Consider the following 22,574-nt stretch of genomic DNA (forward strand, 5'->3'; position numbering starts at 1 on the left):
TATACAACAACAGACTGTTCTTCCAGATTAGGTAGGATTCCTCTTGGTGTGTAGAGCGCCATTTTCTCTCCAATTTCCTAACATTGTGCTTCAAGGAACGCAGCTCTGAATTAAACCAAGGAGCCAGCTTCCTGTGAATAATCACCTTCTTTTTCAAGGGAGCTACATTGTCTAATGCAGAACGCAATGACGAAGTCATACCGTTTACAAAGACATCTATTTGTGAATTGGAAGAAACAACATTGCTGCTATCTGCAGGGCATTTCTGCAATACGGAGGATATTAAAAAGGGGACAGACTCTTTAAGTTTTGATACAGCATTATCCGATAAAGATCTACTATAATGGAACCCTCTTTTGGGGGTGGAGAACTCAGTTAGATTAAACTCAAATGTTATTAAAAAATGATCAGATAGGACAGGGTTGTGAGGAAATACTGTTAATTCTTCACAATCAATGCCATATGTCAGAACAAGGTCTAAAGTATGGAGCCGAGAGTGCGTCAGTTCATGCACATTTTGAGCAAAACCAATTGAATCTAGGATAGTTTTAAAGGCTACACTAAGGTTATCACATTCTGTGTCAACATGGATGTTAAAATCACCCACTATAATAGCCTTATCAGTATTTAACACCAAATCAGATAAGAAATCTGACAACTCATCCAAAAACTGAGTGTAAGGGCCTGGTGGACGATACAAAACAACAAACAGAAGAGGTTTTATTGCTTTGCAGCTTGGATGAGGGAAACTGAGGGTTAAATGTTCAAAAGAACTGTAGTTATTAATTGGCCTGGGACTAATTAATAAATCAGACTGAAAGATAGTTGCCACTCCTCCTCCTCTTCCCACAGATCTGGGAATGTGGAAATTTGAATAATTGGAGGGAGTTGACTCATTTATACTAACGTAGTCCTCTTGTAGCCAGGTTTCTGTGAGACAAAACAAATCAATCTGTTTATCAGAAATCAATTCGTTAACTAACAAAGTCTTTGGAGGGAGAGACCTTATATTTAATAGACCACATTTAATTGTTTTATTTTTAGGTTCAAGGTGAACCGTATTGATTTTTATTAGGTTTTTATGATTTGTTCCTTTTAGATAAGTTTTTGATCTGTTAAGTTTTGGCCGTGGGAAAGACACCGTCTCAATAGGATAATGGATGGGTAACAGTACAGAAGCTGCAGAGAGGTGTGTTAAACTACGGCTCTGCTTCCTGGTCTGGACCCTGGATTGTCAGCATTTAGGAGGACTAATAAATCCGGCCAGATTTCTAGAAAGAAGAGCTGCACCATCCAAAGTAGGATGGATGCCGTCTCTCCGGATCAGACCAGGTTTTCCCCAGAAAGTTCTCCAGTTATCAATGTAGCCCACGTCGTTTTCAGGACACCACCTAGACAACCAGCGGTTGAATGATGACATGCGGCTAAACATGTCATCACTGGTCAAATCAGGCAGGGGACCAGAGAAAATTACGGAGTCCGACATTGCTTTAGCAAACTCACACACCGAAGCAACACCAACTTTAGTGACCTCCGATCGGCGTGATCGGGTGTCATTAAATGTGTTGAAATGGCCTAGTCAAAATCTAGACCAGTCCAATCGATTCAGAGTCTGGTTTGACTTGAAGATTGCTGTTCACAACTGAAAACCATCCAACATGAAGGAGCTAGAGTAAATTTTCCTTGGAGAATAGGCAAAAATCCCAGTTGAAACATGTGGCGCGCTCACAGAGACCGATCCAAAGCCACTTGCAGCTGGGGGTGCCACAAACGCTGACTCTACAGGGCACTGGCTTATAAAGGGGTGGACAGTTATGCTCGCTGAAGTTTTCTGTTGTTTCATCCCATTTGTTGTTTGCTTCACAATATATAAAATCTTGGGAGATGTAGCCGTATTCTGTAAACTTTGTCAAGGCGCTGCATAGTGAGCTGTTGTATTTCTAACTGGAAAAATCACTACAAATGACACCTTTTGGAAATTTGAGTCTAGAAAAGGATGTAATTTTGATGCAAAAATTGTGGAACAAAACCTTGAAACGGTTAGTTTTACCCTTGCTTGTTTCCACTTAACGCTTATTTACTCCTAAAAACTGCAAAGGTTTTGCGAGAGGTTGAGTTATGACTTTGTAAAGTGAATTGGCACTACATAAATAAGATTTAACTGTGTTGGTCATTGCTCGCGTCACTAGCTGTGGTGAGAAAATGGCGTGCTCTCATCTCTCCTTGCTTACACACATCCTCTCCTTATTGCCAGACGACGGCGGCCTGAATCAGAACGAGGAGACCGAAGACAGCGAGCAGGAAGAGGTGAGGATTTGAACAGGAACGCCAACTAATTTAGTAGTGGCCGGATATTCATAAACACTTTTTTTTTTTTTTCAGACATCGGGGAACACTCGTGGGGCGGATCGTAATCCTCCTACTTCTCCCAGGATAAACATTAAAGATGAGCCGATTGATGAGGGCTATGATGCTGCTTTGCTTCCTCAGACCACCAGTAGGCAAATCAAGGAGGAGCTGGAGCAGCAGGAGGTAAGTTTTTATATTAGCTTCTGATGTAAACTGTGATGTTGTTGCTTTGCTAGAATTTCAACAATACTTTGCTTGGAAAAAAGGAAGCAGACATTTAAATTGTGTGTGTGCGGGAGGTGGAAGGGAACTCAACTTTGAATACAGACCTGGATTAAATAAACTAAACCTTATTCAAAATCTAGTATCTCACAGGCTGTAACAAAATAATCATTGGTTTGTACAAATCCTAAAGGTATTTAAAGCTAAATTCAAGTGAACGAAACAGAAAATAGATTCCAGGTTGCTATAATGTATGGTGTGTAATTATTTTCTACTATGAACGCCCTCTGATTAAACAGCTTGTAGGACCGCCTTCAGCAGGAGTAACCCTTAGTTGCAGTTTTCTGTCTGACTTTATCGTTCTCGCACATCGTTGCAGGGGCGTCGATTTTATAGTCGAATTTATAGACAAGTTTCACTGGCATTTCCGGTTTACTTCCTCAATTCGGTCATTTCCGGTTGAGTAAGGTCAGCGTTTATTTACATTGGATGGCGATGGCTCTAAAACGGGGTGCCTTCTCATTTAGTTCTCATAAAAGGTGGTTTATACGACATCCACACCGCTGCAATATTGAACAATATTGTCAGTTTTTGCCTTAATTATGTTGAATGTTTACCTGACTCCGCCAGATAGATTTGCTCCGCATATCCATCTGGAAACCTTCTGTTGAAGTAATTTTGGGAAGGGGCGAAAATACTGGTTAGCTGATTGGCCTATGTTGGTGATAGATGGGCCAAATAAACCAATCAGATTTGTCGTCGCTCGTAACAGAGCGACGACGAAAACACAACCACAAGCCAAGCTACTCTTGCTGCTGCAGGTAAAGGCTCGTTAGCTCAGCAAATAAATACTCTGTAATTCCGATAAAACTTGCTCGATAGCCACGCTAACGCTAGTTTCATCGGCTGAAGCCGCCATGTTCTTTAGACTGAACTGACGCGCTTCCCGTTGCGTCACACCTCAACCCGCCTCAAAGCCAACGCTGATTGGACGTTCGTTTGATGAACGGCTCCAAATTTTCTTTAACGGAGAGTAGCCAGACTGATCTGCGAGTGAAACCTTGAAAGCTCGCGAGATCAGGATGGTCCCACGAGGCTAGATGAATGTGGCCAAAGAGAGATTTTGCCGCAGTGACAAATAAACTGATTCTCTGGGAGGATAATGGGACAAAACGGGCTGATGTTACGACAAGGAAAAATATTTTCGTACTTTATGTCCGTAGACAGGAACGCTATGAACTACCTGATGTTTTTTGGGCTAGTTTTTGAACGTGCAGTCGCTCATTTGGGTTTGTTCTCTAACAGAACCCTTTCTCCAGTCTATCGCACTGTGCAAAAAGAGCTAGACCTCGCGTTGTCGTCGTTTTTTTTACAGGCTTAGTCGCCGTGGGTAGAAATTCAATGCTAAATGCATTTTACAGTATTGAATAGGGTTCTGTATTACTGTGTGGTGGGTTGCTTACTGGGCTTGTTTTTCGATTGGGTTTTGTTGCCCCGGGACTCAGGGTTTTCTGCACACTCCATTTATTTACCAAACACAAATAAAAATGCCTATTTGCAGTGGATTAGTTTTATCACAGGACCTCGGAGTTCAGCAAAATATAGTAGGTCATTTTCAGGGAGATTTTTACTTCGGAAATGACTAACATGGCCGATTAACATCACAGAGAATCTCCGCAATTATTACAAATCACATGTGGTCCCTAAGTAAAACTAATGCCATTGAATGTGTGCCGATACCCAAACACAGACAGGAATTTGGTGCACATTAAGGCGGATGTTCAACCGAGCCAGTGTATGAATGAGTTTACGTGGGGTCATCGGCAGCTCATGCAGGTGGAGACGATGTGACTCATTTATGACTTTAACACAATACACACAGCGTTGCTGTCTTCAGTCACACTGCAGATCCTGTGACCGCGCAAATCACACATTTTGAACAGAAACCAACAAAAATGGCGTCCTCTGTAGTTCTGGCTGTGGAACTTGTGTATAACTTTTCAGGTTTGCCTTTTATTGTTTGATTTAAAAAATGAATGTGTTGTATATTTTTGTACAATTGAGGTTAGATGTAAATTGTTTTAAAAGCTGATAAAGACTAGAGATTTGGCTGTGTCCTGATGCATAAAACCAAAGACGATCACAAAACCATTGAGGATGACTCAGTTTTGCTCATTTGATATTTCCAGGAACAGCTGAGGATCAGCTCTGTCTACTCTGTAGGAGGAGGAAACAGCTTCACGTCTTCTTCCAGTGAGTTTCATTACTGAAAATAACAGGTTGAAAATTTAAAAAGGCAACTAATTATCCTTAGATATATTCCTGAACCACTTGAAAGATGTCAAAAGTAAAAGACTCTGATGAAAATGACACTGAAGCTTTTGTCACGCTGTTGGTTATCTTGATGATCTTTTATTGTGTCCATGAGCATGAAGAAATTAAGTGCATTTCTTTGGAAGGACGCTGTGCCGTGGCATCACTGCCTCTTTTTTTTTGTTGCTGTTGCGGTTTGTTCTTATGCGAGACATGGCTGCATATTTGCAGTAAATTTTCACTCGGCTTTCGTTGCATCTCGCTCCAAAGAAGCGACACGTGTGTTTTGCACCAACAGATGTTCAGGTATATCAAGACACTTAAAATATAAGAGCTAACAAAGCAAGTCCATCTGATGAACAGCAGCAGTGCTCAAGGCACCACCAGTACCCTCAATACAATTCAAAACATGGCCGGACCAAGTCCTCTGCTGCATCGGCTGCATCAAGCGTTAAGGATGATCGTAAATGTTCGTCCTCGCCATCATCCGCCCAAAACAAGAAATGCAAGAGGAGGCACAAAGAACATGCCAATATTTATGCAGAGCAGGAGGCGGAGCTCTTTCAGCGCCTGTCAGCAAACCTTGTGCTCCTCTCGGGGCAAGAACGTCCAGTTTCACAACAGGTTGGGGACAGATAATGCAGCCTAGTTGGGAAAACGGCATTAGTTGAGTGTGCATCCAAGTACTTCTCCACAGACTTAAAAAAAAAAAAAGTGTCCTGGAAGGGAGGAGGGCACGTGAGCCACGTACTGAGTTTGAACTGCAGCCAAAACATAAGGTTGAAGACCAAGCAGAGGGCGGCTCTAAATCATCTGCCGAGTCTGCAACTTCAAGGGTACAGCGCGCTTCGGAGAGTGAATTTTTATCTTCTGCATCGTCGGTGTTAAAATCCTTCCAAATAAAGAAAAATGCAAGTGGAGGCTTGAAGGCTTTAACAGCAAACCCAGTGCTCGACGTACCCACACTACCCCCTCGCTTCATAGTGAAGATGGTGTAAGCTTCCCCTTTTATCCTTTAATGTAACTTCAGTTTTATTTCATCAGACCACAGGACCTTTCTCCAAAACTAAGTTATCTGTCTCCGAGTGCATTTGCAAACTGTCATCTCTCTTCTGGAGTCATGGCTTCTTCCTTACTGAGTGGCTTTTTAGATAATGTTGGTACAGGACTTGTTTTAGTTTGGATATCTGTACCAGCTTTGGCCAGCAGGTTCATGATTGTCTTCCTGAAATCTCTGATTTGTTTAGATTTTTTTCCCCCCTCCATGATGTCACTCGCAGGGTGTGTTTTTAAAGACAGATCCAGAGGTCTGCTTTGAAACTTACGACATCATTATCATCTGGGATGTCTAGTAATCAAAACGTGGAAGCTGACTTTAAATTAAGGGGTAAAAAATCTTATTATTGTAGCAATTTAAGAAATAATTTTAGTAATCCTAACTGACCTAAAACAGCAAAAGCTTAGTCTGAGTTGGTATCAGCGAGGAGCAAAAGGTTGTCTTTTTAAACAGTGTATGTAAACATCTGACTTGAACTGTAGCTTTGCTTTTTGTCTCTTTTTGTGTATTGTACATGTTACCGTTAACTAATTTTTTCCTGGTATTTAAGATGAAACCTTTTTAGAAGTGTGTTAATGAGATGAGTGTGTCTCCGGGTGTGCGTTAAATTACCGTACTTTGTCTCAGGGCGAGAAGAATGGTGGGAAAATGTTGTCCCAGGTCCAACTGTAGACATTATACATATACGCAGGCGCCCCATTATGTGCTGGAGCACATCTTTCATCACCAACATCTTGGATGGGTCTCTCCTACTCAAGGCTGGCATAGGAGCAGACTGGAGTAAAGGCAGAGAAAGCAGCTTTGCCCGTATTTTCTGCAGCTTACGGTTGCAATAACCGGCGATAAAAGTAGGTCATGCGGTGCAGATCACTATTTTGGGCTGAGATCGGTTCTGAAGATGTTTTAACCTGGTGAGACCTAACAGATGAACCATATTTTCATGCTTATTGATTTGTTATCTCTGTATTTCACAAACTAAGGCTGAATCACGTTGCCAAATTAAGTATCCTGGACTTAGACTACCATCACATGCAAGAAGCTGTGCAAAACAGATCTTCAAGGGTCTTAAGCTACAGCTGAGTTGCAAGCAGGTTAGTGTAAGACACCAGAATGACCTGGACATTAGGGCTGGACAATAATTCAATCAAAATATATATTGATTGATAGACATATTGATGATTGAACAAAAGAGGTTTATCAAAAGGTCAATAAAAAGTTCAATAGAGTAACAGTTTTCCTTATTTTCGCATTCTAGCCATCTAGGTTATAATATTGCAGTCATTACATCCTCCCAACCAATCACAAAAGCAGACCCGGGAACCAAGCTCCGCCCCCTTCAAAGAGTTCAAAGAGCATGAGTTCTACTTTCTTTTTAAAAACTTGCATTTTTGGTGAAAAATTGGTTGAATAAAGGGTTGAGTTTGAATTCATTGTTTGTATGTTCCGTATTTAAAAACAGGTTGCTAAGCAACAGCATAAAATGGCCAGGGCTGCTCTTAAAATATGTTTTTTTGTTGATCAATATGATTTATATCTTATCTATACACTTTTTTTCCTATATCGTTCCATACCTACTTGTAAAGAACACTTTTCCAGGCCTTTAAGAACAGTGTATGCATGTGTGTACGCACAGCACACAGAAATATTAAGAAATTATTGTTGGTGTGTAGTGAAGACTCGAGATTGTACATGAGTGAAATTTAAATGAACAATCCAACTTGTTTATTTATTAAAATATAAAATGTATTTATATATTTATTAATTTAAGAGCATAAAACAGTATTTCAGCATGAATTACATATTTAATATGTAATTATAGACAGTATAGACAGACGTCTGTTAAATAGCATAAAACAAAGTATTTCAGTATGAAATCACACACACATATATATATATATATATATATATATATATATATATATATATATATATATATATATATATATATATATATATATATATATATATATATATATATATAATGTTAATATGCCACATGTCTCTCTGTTAAAGAGCGTACATTTATGAAATGCGCTGTTTAAACAACGTATTTCAGCATTAAAACAGCGTCCTGTATCATAACCACACCTCTGCCTTTTGTAACAAACCAAACTGTGTGAAAATTCAGGGAGTTATAATTTATTTTAGCTGGGCAAACAGCCTCCTCATCAGATCCGTTTGAGGAAAGGAGGGACCTTCAGCAGAACTCTCTGAGCTGATTGGGCGACGCAACACCTAGTGCCCGCCTACCATAGGTTGGTTTAAGCCAATAACCATATCAAATTAAAACATAAGCAGCAGACAACATGAGAAACCTAAGAAGTTAAGCTTGTCAAGGCGCTTCTTCCTGTTCTTCTTTCAAAGATGAAATCGTGAATTCTGACAAAACAGCAGCAGCTATCACATCTTTTGTTTTTGTTGATTTGGCTGTGGTCTCGACAGCTCTTACTTTTCTCCCACCGGTATGTCCCGCCTTAAACCACTATACTCCCATATGATTGTCCCAAACCGTTTTTTTGGTTCGGACACAGTTGAAGCCGGAGTAGTACAAGATGGATTCTCACATGTGTGAACGTGCACACGTTTTTATTTTTAAACAGGAATTGATTAATCTGTTTATGCTGTTATGTCTTCAATATAAAACAACTGAAGCCACTTAAAAATGCACAACTGTGGCCACTAAAAGTTAGATTTTTTTTCCCACTTGCTTTTCGGGAACCTTTGCAGTACAGATGACTTTAATTCATGGTTATATTCTTGTTTGTTTCTGATGATGTTTCAATGTAATTTCTGGCTTATTTGCAAAAGTATAAATAAAGCATTTTGCCAATTGTCTTTATGAAATTTAAATAAAAGTCCTATCATCCTTAGTTAATCTTTGTTATTTATATTCAGGTTTTAAGTACTGTCTGGAACTTCTTTTTTTATGTCTCTTTTTTTGTGTTATTTCTTATTTTAACTTGGATCAAGAGTTCCTAGTTTAGACTTAGACTTAGACAACTTTATTAGTCATTTTGTATGCACAGAGTGCGTACAGAACGAAATTTTGTTGCATACAGCTTTTAAATTGCAGTAAAATTAAATGACAGTATAAGGTGCAGCAGTGATTTAAAAGTAAACAATTGAAATGTAAACAATGCAGTAGAAGTCACAAATGGTTTTAAAAATACCCACCTGTACACTGTATGTGCAGAATTGATTGTGCAAAGGGCATTTGTGCAAGAATGCATTTAGTTTAACACCAAATATCCATTCAGAATCATTAAATGGTTATTAATGATAAATGATTACATATTTTAAACAAAACACTGTTTTCTCCCCTCTTTTTTTTGTATTAATTAATCAAAGTGCCTGCAGCTGTTCCAGCTCCAACACCGACGCACATTTTAATTCCCGGCCGAGGAGCCGTTCTACACGCCATGGCGTCCCTCCCAGTTAGACAACCAGTTCCAGTCCCACCTTCAGTACCCACTTTGACAGCATACCCGCCACGCCCTCCACTTCCTGCCGTCCCCGGTAGTGTTCGCTGCAGCGGCTGCTCCAAGGTAAAGTTTAAGATGGCTCATACCTGAGGTGACTGATTATAGGCTATGACATCCTACTTTGCAGCTTTGTGTAATGTGTGTTTATGTCACGCTGTATTTTCTAGGTTTTACTGAAAGGCCAAACAGCTTTCCAAAGAAAAGGCTCAACTCAGCTGTTCTGCTCCACAGTCTGCCTGACGGGCCATCTTCCACCCATCACTAAGGGTCGATTGTGTTTCCAGTGCAACAGGTAGATCTTCTCATCAGAAGCAACAAAGCAAGACTTTTATTTCTGGACTGTTATTTAAACTCCTCTTTGCTAACCTGATGTAGGCACTTTCAAGCTGTTAACTATTTCTTAACTTGCTTATCTACTTGCAGCTTTCATCTAGGGCTGGGCTATATATCAAGAGTTTAAAAATATCAACATATTTGTAAAGCTATAAGTTGAGACTAGGGCTGAACAATTGATCACATTTTCAATATAATCGCGATTTAAAAAAAACGCAATTTCCAAATCGCAGAGTCTGCAATTTTTGGCTACGTAACAATTGGGGAATTAGGCACGTCCATTAGGTGTCAGTAATATGTTTAAAGTGGGTTTGCCTCCACATTGAAGGGAAGACAGTTGCAGCAGTGAGATAATCTAATTTTATTACTTGTTTTAGAGTTTATATAATCATACATAGCATTAAGTACAGGTCAATCAGTTTAATACATAGACTTGATTGTTGGTTGCACTTTATGTTCAACAAGGACTGATGTCCAAATCAACTAAAAGCTGTTCTCTTGAATAATATTCTGATTAATAGAAACATTAAAAGTTCTTGTTTTGAATAGTCCTAGTTTACAAACGTCTTTATTTAGACGCCATTTTTGTTGCTTGTGGTTAATGCAGAGAAAAGTCAAAATTGCAATTTTGGTTGAAATATATCGTAGGCAGAACGCAATCATTACTGCCCTGAGTTTAGATGCTGTGGGTCTTTTAGCAACTAATCTGCACAGCGAGGAAACAAAATGATTTGTTGTTTGTATATGTTTAAAAAGACATGATAAATCAAACTGGAAAAAAATCGCATTAAATCGCAATATTAAGAAAAAAAATCGCAATTAGATTATTTTCCAAAATCGTTCAGCCCTAGTTAAGACTGTATCGTTTATATCCAGATGGTCTTTATTGAGTTAGAATTATACTTTTATGTGTTCCAGTAGGTTATTTCACAGCCGTTTCTCATATTTATCTACAGATGTTTGTTAAAAAATGTGCCTCGGAGACTGGGCTGGACAATGTAGGGTGAAAAAAAGCGTATCAATACAATAAAAATCATATGGATCAATATTGATAATGATCACAAAATTCAACACATAGGTTTTAAGTGCAGCCCTGGCCATTTTATGCCGTCGCTTAATGACCTATTTTTAGATAAAGAACACACAAACACTGAATTTAAACTCAACCCGTTATTCAAGCAGCTTTTTACCAAAACTGCAAGAAACTGAAGAGGACAGAGCGTTCCTGGGTTTGCGTTTGTGATTGGTTGGGAGGATTTAACGACTGTATTTTTAGCCTACATAGGCTAGAATGCAAAATAAAGAAAATCTGTTCTTCTATTGAACTCTTTATTAACCCTTTTTTCTCTATCGCACCACACGTCTATCGATCAATATATATTGTTATTGAATTATCGTCCAGCCCTATTGTGAGACATTTGGGAGAAAGCTTTAATCCAGACATGCCTTTTTATAATTACTTGATGAAACGAAAAACATGCTGAGATAAACATTGTACATAAGCATTCAGCCTAAACATACCAAGATATAATTTTTGCTCCATACCGCCCAGCCCTACTTCCATCTGCCGGTAATGTTTGTGATAAAACTGCAGAAATTGCTTTGCATTATGCATGGAGCGATGTTAAGCTACTATAAGCTACTTTCTCCAATGTGAGATCAATAAAGTCTATCTTATCTTAATTTATGTCTCAGTTTATAAGCCATAAATCAATCTCACAGTCTGTAAAAAGTCAGTCTGAAAGATTAATTCATTACTGTTGAGTGATCAATGTTGGATAAAAGAACAATAAGTAGATCTGTGTATTTTTCAGGATTTAAGATTTAATTGGAATAAACACTAAAATTTACTCAAAGATTACATTAAAAAATGATCAAGAATAACATTTATTTGTTTTTTGGTTTTTTTTGCTGACTAATTAGGCAAAAAAAAACTTACTGACACTATGCTAATTAAACACAGATACAGATTGATGTAAAATGGTTGTTTTATTACTGACAAATAAACGTTCAAAGTATGATTAAAATGAATCAAAACCTAAGAATTACAGATTGAAATATTCAGAAATATTTCGTATTGGTTGGCTTTCAGTATAAGAACAATCACAATGAAAATCTGCCTAGATTGGTCTAAAATCAAGTTGCTACACTGCTTGGAGAAATAACTGGACTTCTGCAGCTGGATGGTTCTGAAGACTACAATGTGTTCAAAATGTGAAGAAACAACAATACAAAACATTTTGTTTGTTATTTTTACAGTAAAATCCACAGAAAAAAATTGTAGTGACGTAAAAAAATTTTTTTTTAACCAAATCTGATAGCTTGATGAGGCCTTCAGGGCCTAGTTACACGAGGCCTAATGCTTTCTAAGGTTTGGTCTGTGTCTGTATTTCCCAGGGCAGAGACATCATCAGGGATGGCTTCACCAATCAGAAGCAGACTGAGCGTAACATTAGAGCCGCATTGCGTTGAGAGAGCCGATAATCACTTCTTCTTTCTTTTTTTTTTCTCCTCCTCCTTCTCACTGCTCTGTCTGCAGGGAGATCCTTCAGCCCAGGGACATGGTCACAGTCCCAGCAGAAAACAGCACATTCATGCACTTTTGTGGCCAGTTCTGTCTGTCTGTATACAGACACAAGAAGAAACAAGGCGAAAAAGTAACATCTGATAAGCGGCCCGACAGGAAGCCTGAGAAGCCGCCTGAGAAACCGGTGGAGCGTCCGGCAGAAAAACCCTTCTGTAGCGTCTGCAAAGGCACCAACAAGGTACGACACTGAGACGCTGCTGATGGCTGCAGGCGGGAAGGATCTCCTGTAGCGGTCTGTCTTACAGCTTATCTGGAGAAGCCTCTGACTGAAGACAGTCTGTTGTAGCATGACTGTCTGATGAAGAGGATGCTCAGGGTTCTCTATACTGTTCATTTCATGAAAAATCCTTCTTTGTAAAAGCGTCTCCAGAGGTTCTAAGAGGATCCCCGGAATAGAGCCGGTCTTCTTTATTAGCTTGCTGAGCTTCTTCAGGTCAGTTGCTGTGATGCTGCTACCCCAATAGATGATGGCAGAGGAGATCACACTCTGCACAACAGACTTATAGAAGATCTGCAGCTTCTGGTTGCAAACCCTGATGGACCTATGCTTCCTCAGGAAGTCCAGTCTGCTCTGTTCCTTCTTGTAGACAGCTTCAGAGCTGCGTCTCCAGTCCAGTTTGTTGTCTAGGTGAACACCGAGGTTTTTGTACTCCTCCACCGTCTCCACTTCTTCTCCCAGGGTGGCAGTAGTGTTGGACCTGTTCCTGTTTCTCCTGAAATCTACTATCGTCGCCTTTGTTTTATCTACATTCAGAATGAGATGATTGTTTTCACACCACATCACAAAGCGGTCCCCCGGCTCTATGGGCTCAGCTTCCTGTCCGCCTCAGATGCATCCAACAACTGCAGAATCATCAGAGTATTTCTGCAGATGACAGGAGTCTGTCTTGTGTTGGACGTCTGAGGTGTAAAGAGTGAAAAGGAGCGGTGAGAGTACAGTCCCCTGTGGTGCTCCTGTGCTGCTGACTGCCTGCTTGGACACACGGTCCTCCAGTCTCACAAACTGTGGTCCATTTGTCAGGTAGTCTCTGAGTCTCCCATAGAGAGTGATTTCTCCAACCAATTTTATTGTCCAGCCAATCAGGACGCAGGGCTGGAGTTTCATAGATTTGACGTAGTGGAGAAGCTACCGTGACGTGAGACTGTTTTGATTCAGACAACAATGGCGGCTCGCATCGAGGAAGCAAGCGTTAACATTGATGCTGCTATTTCTTCCGTGTTGTCCAATCTACCTAATATTGTTTCATTAAAAGAACATCAGAGAACGGCTCTGAAGGCTTTTGTTGGTGGAAACCATGTTTTCGCCCTTCTCCCGACCGGATTTGGCAAGTTTTGTTTTCCAGGGCGCCAGTGGTGGAGCGGTTAGCGTGAACCATATTAGGAGGCCTTTAGTCCTCAACGCTGTCGGGATCGACTCCGACCCGCGGTGCTTTGCCGCCTGTCTTCCCCCCTCTTCCTGTCAGCTCACTGTCAATAAAACACGTGCCACTAGAGCCGCAAACACATTTAAAAAAAGAAAAAGGTTTTGTTTTTTCCTGCGTCGCTCTCATCAGCGTCACGGGTTAGCTTCGGTGTGAGTGGTTGAATTAGCACGTCGATAAAGATGACAGACAAGTGGCTTATCCAATCATATGCAAGGATTTTTGATAAGACCCAGCCTTCTGAAACGCCATTCCTATAGAGATGTCCCAGATGGATGAGTGGAGCTAGGCGGAGCGAAGTACATCTGGCTACAGTCAGGTTAGTTTACGTAGGCATCTTCAACTCCAACTTCACGGAGATGAGCAAACTGCAGGGGTTCCAGATATGCGCTTGTCTGCTTACTCAGGTGGGCCAACGGGAGTCTCTCTTGGACCTTCGTGATGTGGGATGTCAGGGCAACGGGTCTAAAGTTATTGAGGGCTGGTGGGTGAGTTTTCTTTGGTACTGGAACAATGCAGGAGGTCAAGACTGGAACCGTCTCCTTGGTCTGACTAATGTTGAAGAGTTGCTGCAGAATCCCAGATACCTGTTCAGGACTCTGGGGGTGACACCATCTGGACCTGCAGCCTTCTTCCGGTCCAGTCTCTCCAGCTGCCTCTTCACCTGACTTCTAGAGACAGAAAAGAGGAACGGGGGAGGCAAAGGGAGGAGAACCATCTTCTGATTTGGTTGACAACAAACATGTAGAAGCTGAAGGGTCCATGAGTGAGGCGGAAGATGAAACATCTGAGGGGTAACAGGGAAGTTTTGTGTCAAAGCAGAATGTGATGAGTGGTTGTGGGCGGGAGCGGAAGATGGCGAGCTTGTTCCTGAACTGAACGTGTTCAGCTCAGCGCCTCTGTCCAGACCTCCATCTGTCCGATCCTCCTCCTGCTTGAAGCCTGTGATCTTCTTCATCGCTGACCACACATCTCTTATACTGGTTCTTACTCTCTAGCTTCTCCCTGCTTTCTCTTATCTTGACTTTCAGTTTCTGCTCTATACTCCTCAATAATTCCTTCTCTCCCTTACTGAAGGTTATTTTTTTTTACTCATTTAGCAGTTCCTTCAGGTCACTGAGATGCTTCCCCAACAACAACCCCTGGATCACCACTCTTCTGGTGGAGACGGTGTTGTTCACACTAGGGCTGGGCGATAAATCGATTTAATCGATTAATTCAAATTTACAATTCTTTAAGATTTAATTTTTGGAAAATCTGGATTTTATTTTGCCAATACACTCATTGGGTTTCCATGAAGAGAACAGCATATGATGCTGAATATATGTTTAGGCAAATGTATTGTCAAAATATTGTTAAGTGGAAACTTTTTTTACCATAATACGAGGTACTTCATTTACTTATTTCCTTTTTTTTTTAACTTAGTTTGAAGTTCACAAATGCAGTGAAGCCTGTTCTTAGCTCAATGTGTAATACCACTAGCAGCAAATGTTTTGTTATATTTTCATTGTTTATAATGGCACAGCTGCCATCTTGTTTTACAAGCATGTTTCACAGCTTGTTTTTAGTTGCACTTTGAATTCAGGTCAACTCCCTGACGAAATACTTGACATAAAAGCAAGGTTTTAAAATAATTTCTTTAATTTCTTTTTATGAAACAAAAAGGAGGAAAAAAATCGATTAATCGGATTTGGTATGATAAAATCGGAGATTTATTTTTTAATCCATATCGCCCAGCCCTAGTTCACACAGAGGTTTATAAACTCAGTCACACACTCAGTCATCACATTGATGTCCTCTACATGTGTCCGCCACAGTGCATCCCAGTCTGTTGGACCAAAACTTCAGCTTCCTGGGACCATCTTCTCACAGTTCTTCAGTGCAGGTTGCCTCTGATAGGTTGCTTATATTTTGAGCAGAGAAAAAAACAGATTATGATCTGATCAGCCACGAGGAGATCGGGCTTTAGAGACGTATGAGTCCGTGACGTTTACAAAAAACAAGTCCAGAGTTTTTTCCTCTAATAGAGCAGGTAGCAAACTGTTGAAAAGTTAAATAAAAACCATGGCATCAGGTTTTAAATTTGATGCATGTAATCTTTCTCTATTTAAGGTTTGTAGCAGGCATCGTGTCCTTTTGGAAAATGCAAAAATTAGTTTGAGATGTTTTTTTTATGTGTTTTTTGCATTTGTTTTATCCCAGATAATTTTTACCTCTCACTCCCTTGGACTTTGTGCCTTGTTCCTGCAGCAGATCGAGCATGAGGTCACCCATCAAGGAAAACTGCACCGACTCTGCAGCGACTCCTGTTTCCTTACCTGGCGCAAGCTGCGCCAGCTGGCCTTGAACTGCTGCGAAGGCTGTGGACTTTACTGCAGCAGCAACTCCAGCTCCTGTCAGACGCTGACGATTGAAAAGGCCCAGCTCAACTTTTGCAGCGCCACCTGCATCAACACCTTTAAACAGGTGTGTTAGAAGAACCAGAATAGCTCCTGTTGCATTGAATTTCTGTTTTTCACAAGTCATTAATCAGAGATGTTAATATCAGAACCCCCTCCTATGCATCTTCATATGAAACAACACAAACTTTTTCTGCAGACTTGCAGAAAGTCGACCGAGTGTGCCAACTGTCACAAGATCACAGTGGTGTCCTCTAGCATCATGGAGCTGGACCAGAAGGGTAAAGTTCAGCTGTACTGCTCTACTCCATGTGTGGAGCAGAGCCGACCACCGCAGCACAGCCTCACAGGTACGACGCAGTGTTTGCTGGGAGCTTTAAGGCTCAGGGCTAAAACATTGATGGTAGTTTGATTTATGTTTAACGTGACTGTTTTCCGTAGGTACTCCGTTCCCCTGCAGTCTGTGTAAAGTTTCCGCGGTTCCTCAGTATCATCTCGCCATGGTGGACGGCACCATTCGCAACTTCTGTTCCTTAGCCTGTGTGACTACATACAGGGTAGAACGTCACCCGCATTTTCAATCAAAAAGTCCCAAAGAAAGATTTTAAATGTCCTATTTTATGAAGTTTACTTTTTTTCTTATTCGAATGTTGCAGAAATCTTCTCTTTCAACTCTGCCTGAAATGACCAACGGAACCTCCTCACCCAGGGACCCTCCCAACAAGGACGCTCCAAAGCCAGGACCCTCCACCACAGCCACCGGGGCCACCTCTGTCCCCCCCATTCCTCAGGATTACTCGTCTTCAGTCCCATACCCAGGACACCATCCCAGTAACACATCAGTCCCCCCTCTAGTGCCTCCTCATTTGGCCGTGTCCACGCCCACTCTCCCCGGACAAGCCCATGCCACTTCCCCCCCGGAGCAGCCTCTCAAACCGGTCGAAGATGGGCTCAGTGACGCCGTCAAACTGACCTGCTATCAGTGCACCAAGAAGTTTAGCCACAAGCCGCTGCTACTCACCCACCAGGTGGTAAATTTGAGTAATACACCTAATTAGGGCTGAAACAATTGGAATTATCATGATTAATCAATTATTGAAATAATCGTCAACTAGTTTGGTAATCGAATTGTTAACTGGAGTCTACAGACTAGAAGAACCCACTCAGAGCAGTAATTAAGACAGACCTGTACAAAAAATATATACTGTGCATTTAAGATGAAAAACCGTGTTTCATTTGAGGCTTGGATTAAGCTTCACCTGATTCAGGTTTTGTTAAAAAAAGTGTTTTTGCTGATAATTAATCTATTCAACAAAAAAATAGTACACAGATTAAACAATAGTTGCAGTCCCAGTTATGTTCCAAGCAGAGATGGGTATATTAGGATAGATAGATTTTTTTTAACATGTTTCTGTCATTTGCAATCCAGTTAAAATGTACAATAAAACGTTTGTTTTCTAGTTCAAGACACGTGTTGAGGTATGTTAATTTATGAAAAGTATCTTTTTTTTCTTTTCTTTTTTTTTTTTTTTTTTTTTTTTTTTTTTTAGATTATTCGAAAAGAATAGAGAATCGATTACTAAAATAACCGTTCACTGCAGATCTAAACCTAATTTTGTTATTACAACCTGCTCCCTGCTGACAACGTTCCTTCTCCTGTCTACTTTTTTCCCCTCCATCTCCAGGGTCGTATTTCTTTGTTTTGCAGTAAAATGTGCTGTGATCAGTACAACATCCAGAAAAACGTCCTCGCTGTGTGCGACTGTTGTAAAGAGGAAAAGGTCCTTTATGAGGTCACCAGCTTAGGACAACAGGACGTGTTCTTTTGCAGTGAAAGTAAGTTTTTATATTTATTTATTTTTCTCTTTTTTTCTTTTTTTCTCTTTTTTTTCTTTTTTTCCCTTTTTTTTCTTTCTTTTTTTCCTTTTTTTTTCTTCCCTTTTTTTTTCTTCTTTTTTTTTTCCTTTGTGAAAGTAAGTTAACATAACACTTCATTTTCTGCTGATGTAAAAACATGCTATTATAAAACCTTAAAGTTATAAAGTAGACGGGTCAGTCTCATAAACAACATCCTGGATCTCATTGAAACAATCTGTAAAAAAAAAAAAAAAGAATCACTAAAAATACAAACAATTATAAGTAAAGTTTCACAGATCAGACTTTTGTGGCTGACTGATCCTTGATGTTTTACTATCTTTATATTGGTGAATATAGCAGTTCACATGGCAAGCATTACAAAAACAATTATATATTGGTTTGTATTGCTAACAAAAACTAACTCCTTACCTTAACACTAAGCTTTCTAAAAGGCTGCCAACATTTATAAAACCAGCACGTTCCATAAGAGGTTTCATCCTTCCTGTTATCTGTTTTGCTCTCTTATTCAGAGGAAGCACAGAGATGAAAGCAGCCATTTAAAACAATGTTTTTTTCCTGTGACATCTTGAGTCTCTGACTTCATTTATCTTTCAGTAAATACCTCAGTGATATTGAAAATGGCTACCTTTTGAGTCTCTTGCCTCAGTAACAAGTTCCTCCCTGAAGAGTGTTAGAGTAGCATGAGCTGATGGTGCTTTCACTGGTTTCTCTCTGAAACTGTGGGGAACAATGTGAATCCTGAAGTAAAGTCTAACGTATTTATTGATAAGTACGATTGTTCCTCCTGTGAATAATGCGTTCCCTGCTTTTTGCCCCAGACTGCAAGCAGTTCTTCAAACAGGACCGGGCCTTGCGTCCTTGCTCCTACTGCTGTGGCCTCGGACAGAAGATGATGCTCAGCCACTATGGAGGGAAGATTGAGGAGTTCTGCAAACCTCACTGCATGTCCCTGTACACTGTGCTCTACTATGGAGTAAGTACAGGACACATGTCCAATTGGCACGCATACACAAAGCAGATAAAAAAAAAAAAATTGTCATGAGCAGCAAAGAAAAACAATGCTTGTTTTAGGGCTGGGCGATATGGATTAAAAAATAAATCTATGATTTTATAATACCAAATCCGATTAATCGATTTTTTTTTCCTCCTTTTTGTTTCATAAAAAGAAATTAAAGAAATTATTTAAAACCTTGCTTTTATGTCAAGTATTTCATCAGGGAGTTGACCTGAATTCAAAGTGCAACTAAAAACAAGCTGTGAAACATGCAAAACAAGATGGCAGCCGTGCCATTATAAACAATGAAAATATAACAAAAAATTTGCTTCTAGTGGTATTACACATTGAGCTAAGAACAGGCTTCACTGCATTTGTGAACTTTAAACTAAGTTAAAAAAAAAAGTAAATAAGTAAATGAAGTACCTCGTATTATGGTAAGAAAAAGTTTCCACTTAACAATATTTTGACAATACATTTGCCTAAACATATATTCAGCATCACATGCTGTTCTCTTCATGGAAACCCAATGAGTGTATTGGCAAAATAAAATGCAGATTTTCCAAGAATGAAATCTTAAAGAATTGTAAATTCGAATTAATCGATTAAATCGATTTATCGCCCAGCCCTAGCTTGTTTTACAGAAATACAGTGAAGAGATATCTGCTTCTTTTCCCTGTTTGAACTAATTAAAAACTAAATACATTTTTGAGTGAGAAATCACTTCATTCTTTCTTTTGGCTTGATTTCTTCTTTCACTCTTCTGAGTAGACCATGTTTGAAGCAGAGGACTAATGCCCAATAAAAGGCTTCATTAAAATCTGTATAACTGAGTTTAACCGCCTCTTTAAGCTGCAGTAGGTAACTTTTATATACATTTATTTTTTTATATATATATTTGTTAATACTGTCCTGATGGTAAATTGAGTTAATCTGTGAGGAAAAAATAAATCTCCTCTGGCTCCTCCCAGTGGCCCTACTGCCATTTTCAGAAAAATCACTCTTCCCACAGCGCTGTTTACATGCCTTGTCTGCTTGGCACATGCCTGCTGTTTCCTTGGCAGTGTCGCAGCGCCACCAATGGGTCCAGCATACCTACTACAAGCCTTTTTTTTTTTTTAGTTGTGCTGCATTCTTTCATGTGGATGCACGTTTTTTTTAATCGTTTATGAAAATTTACAGTGTTTGTCTCTGTGTAGACAAGTCATAAATCCACAGTTTCCTCAAACCCCCCTACTGCAGCTTTAAGGCCCGTTAGAAAAGGACGTAGGTTAGATTCTTTCTAGCAACATGAGACTTCAGTTTGGTCTTTTTCTTCTGTTCTTTATTTGAAAAGGATAATGTCATAGTTGTTAAAGCTGCAGGTATATTGCTTAAAGTCAGTCCATTTAGATCAAGGGAGAACATTACATTTCAATTTTGTTTTTTAGGGAAGGTGGGGGTAAACGGGTCTCTAGAGAAATTTTGGGGTGAAAATCCATCGTTTTGCCTAGACAAATGTCGGAATAGGGGTTTTGCCTTTTTATGTTTTATAAAAATCTAGGTTCCTCTAATATTTTCTTGGGGGGAATCTACATTTTTCTAGATTTGGGAGTTGTCCAGACCCCCACATACCACCAGTTCACACTAAATGTCTTTGTGACTCCCCTCCACCAACTAACTGACTAAGTTGTGGATCGCATTTATCGACCAGCATCACTAGGGAACGCTCTGCATGGGCACCCTTCATATTTTTTCCATAATGTTCTAATTGTACCAAATGTCTTGTGCTTGTTCCGCCCTGTCCCCCTGCTTAGATGGGTCGCTGCGACAGCTGCAGGAAGCAGGGCTACATGAACGAGAAGCTGCAGTGCTTGGGTTCGGTCTGTAACTTCTGCAACATACTCTGCCTGCTGCAGTACTGCAGCCTTCATTTTGGGCCAAACCAAAACACCACCACCAGCAACGGCACAGCCACTGCCCCACCAGTGCCGTCCGGTGAATTCTCTCGTCAAACTGTACCTCAGCAAGTTTAAGATCTTGTATTCGTTGTTGGGAATAACGATTTAAATGTTTGTCCAGCTCCAGCGCAACCGCATCACTCCTCGAAGATGAATCCTGTCATTGCAGACGTCGTCTCTTTGGCCAATGGCTCAGCGTCTCAGCCCAGCGGGTCGGCGGATGCGGCTCTGACGGGTTAGTTTACACGTTTACAGCCGGGATCACTCTCTGTTCACATCCACACTTCGCTACTGTGAAGAAGAAGAAAAAAAACTAAAGTAACTCAAACCTAATAAAACGCAATCGATTTCAAGTTGTTGTTTTTTTTAAACCAAATTATTTTTACTTGCATATACTTATAACATGAAATGTTTAAAGTGTTTCTTGTTAATTACATCACTTTTCTGCCTCCTAAATGTACAGAACTAGCCCTGGAAACATGTTATAGAAGCATTTTGTCACCTTTTGACATCTCTTGCACAAAAAGAATTTTGATTAAAAAATAATATATATATTATTTTATTTTTTTTTATTCCTTAAAATGTAATAACTTATTGGTGTATTATTGTGTTTTTTCTGAAAAAAATTACTAAGGCCATTATTATAGAAAAGTTGCGATGTTCAATTCTTTGCTTTGGTTTGTAGAAATTTACGGTCCAAATTTTTCTACAGTAGATTTTGTTTGTTTTACTCTAAACGTTATTTCCTGTTGGTTTTACTGCATTTGTTTACATTTTACCTTTTGTAGTTTTTCTCTGTTCTTTTCGTAAAATACTTATTTTTTCATTATTCTTTTAATCTATCAAATTTACCTGGTTTTATTTGTTGTGGTTTATTAATTTATTTATTTTTTGTCTTTTTGCCCTTGGAAATCCCCCCATTGCATACCGTTAAACTAAATCAGATCAGCTAATGTCGCTGTTTGATTTTAGTTGTTCTTGATTTGTCTCTCATGTTATGTTTTTATCCGTTTTACAGGAGAGCTTCCAACCTCCAACGTGGATGGAAAGAATCTTGATCACGTATGAGTTTGTCTTTATTTAATACAGTTCAGATCGAATGCATCAAGTATGGATTAAACAAGTCCAGCTTTTATTTCAGTAGCTTAATTTCACAATTCATTGTATGAAACTAACCATTTCACTACACTTATTCAGTCAGAAGACGGTTTACATGCTCAGACAATAATATTAATAACTACAATGAATATATTTCTAATCAAATGTGTCACACTTGATGGCATCTTTAACCATTAACTTAACTGTGTACAAGTTAAAAATGCTATTTTGTTCTAAAATCTTCAGTATAAAATTTTGTTTTAAAGGGGGGACATATGCTTTCCAGTTATTTTCACATTGAAATCATTCTGTTTTTCTCGATGTAAAGTGGATGTGCGACGCTGTGGTCTGAGTTCCTCGTTAATGGGGTACCGCGCGCGAGCTATTTTTAGAAACACAACGTCACGATGACGTCACATCACGTGGTACGCAGTGGGGCAAACTCCGGAAAGCCGCCGTTGTTTTGCTGTAAAAGAGCTGTGCGTTAGCCTTGGTTTTACT

The 22,574-nt window shown here is 39.7% G+C and overlaps 1 protein-coding gene across 6 annotated transcripts in view; it reads left to right on the plus strand.

The window, feature by feature from the left end:
* Positions 1-22,574, plus strand: part of LOC105925588 (zinc finger MYM-type protein 4) — a 38,047-nt gene that overhangs the window by 9,051 nt on the left and 6,422 nt on the right. For 3 of the 6 annotated variants that reach the window (XM_036151163.1, XM_036151157.1, XM_036151161.1), the window contains 15 exons: positions 2,255-2,307; positions 2,383-2,532; positions 4,761-4,824; positions 9,290-9,486; positions 9,591-9,715; positions 12,296-12,521; positions 16,015-16,230; positions 16,363-16,513; positions 16,605-16,720; positions 16,820-17,194; positions 17,849-17,999; positions 18,860-19,014; positions 20,832-21,012; positions 21,097-21,210; positions 21,994-22,037. In XM_036151163.1, the coding sequence (XP_036007056.1) occupies positions 2,255-2,307; positions 2,383-2,532; positions 4,761-4,824; positions 9,290-9,486; positions 9,591-9,715; positions 12,296-12,521; positions 16,015-16,230; positions 16,363-16,513; positions 16,605-16,720; positions 16,820-17,194; positions 17,849-17,999; positions 18,860-19,014; positions 20,832-21,012; positions 21,097-21,210; positions 21,994-22,037 (2,318 nt within the window). The remainder of the gene's footprint in view (positions 1-2,254; positions 2,308-2,382; positions 2,533-4,760; positions 4,825-9,289; positions 9,487-9,590; positions 9,716-12,295; positions 12,522-16,014; positions 16,231-16,362; positions 16,514-16,604; positions 16,721-16,819; positions 17,195-17,848; positions 18,000-18,859; positions 19,015-20,831; positions 21,013-21,096; positions 21,211-21,993; positions 22,038-22,574) is intronic. The other 3 variants (XM_036151159.1, XM_036151160.1, XM_036151158.1) reach the window with 3 other exon arrangements.

Source organism: Fundulus heteroclitus, chromosome 19, assembly GCF_011125445.2.
Source record: "Fundulus heteroclitus isolate FHET01 chromosome 19, MU-UCD_Fhet_4.1, whole genome shotgun sequence".
Classification (NCBI taxonomy): domain Eukaryota; kingdom Metazoa; phylum Chordata; class Actinopteri; order Cyprinodontiformes; family Fundulidae; genus Fundulus; species Fundulus heteroclitus.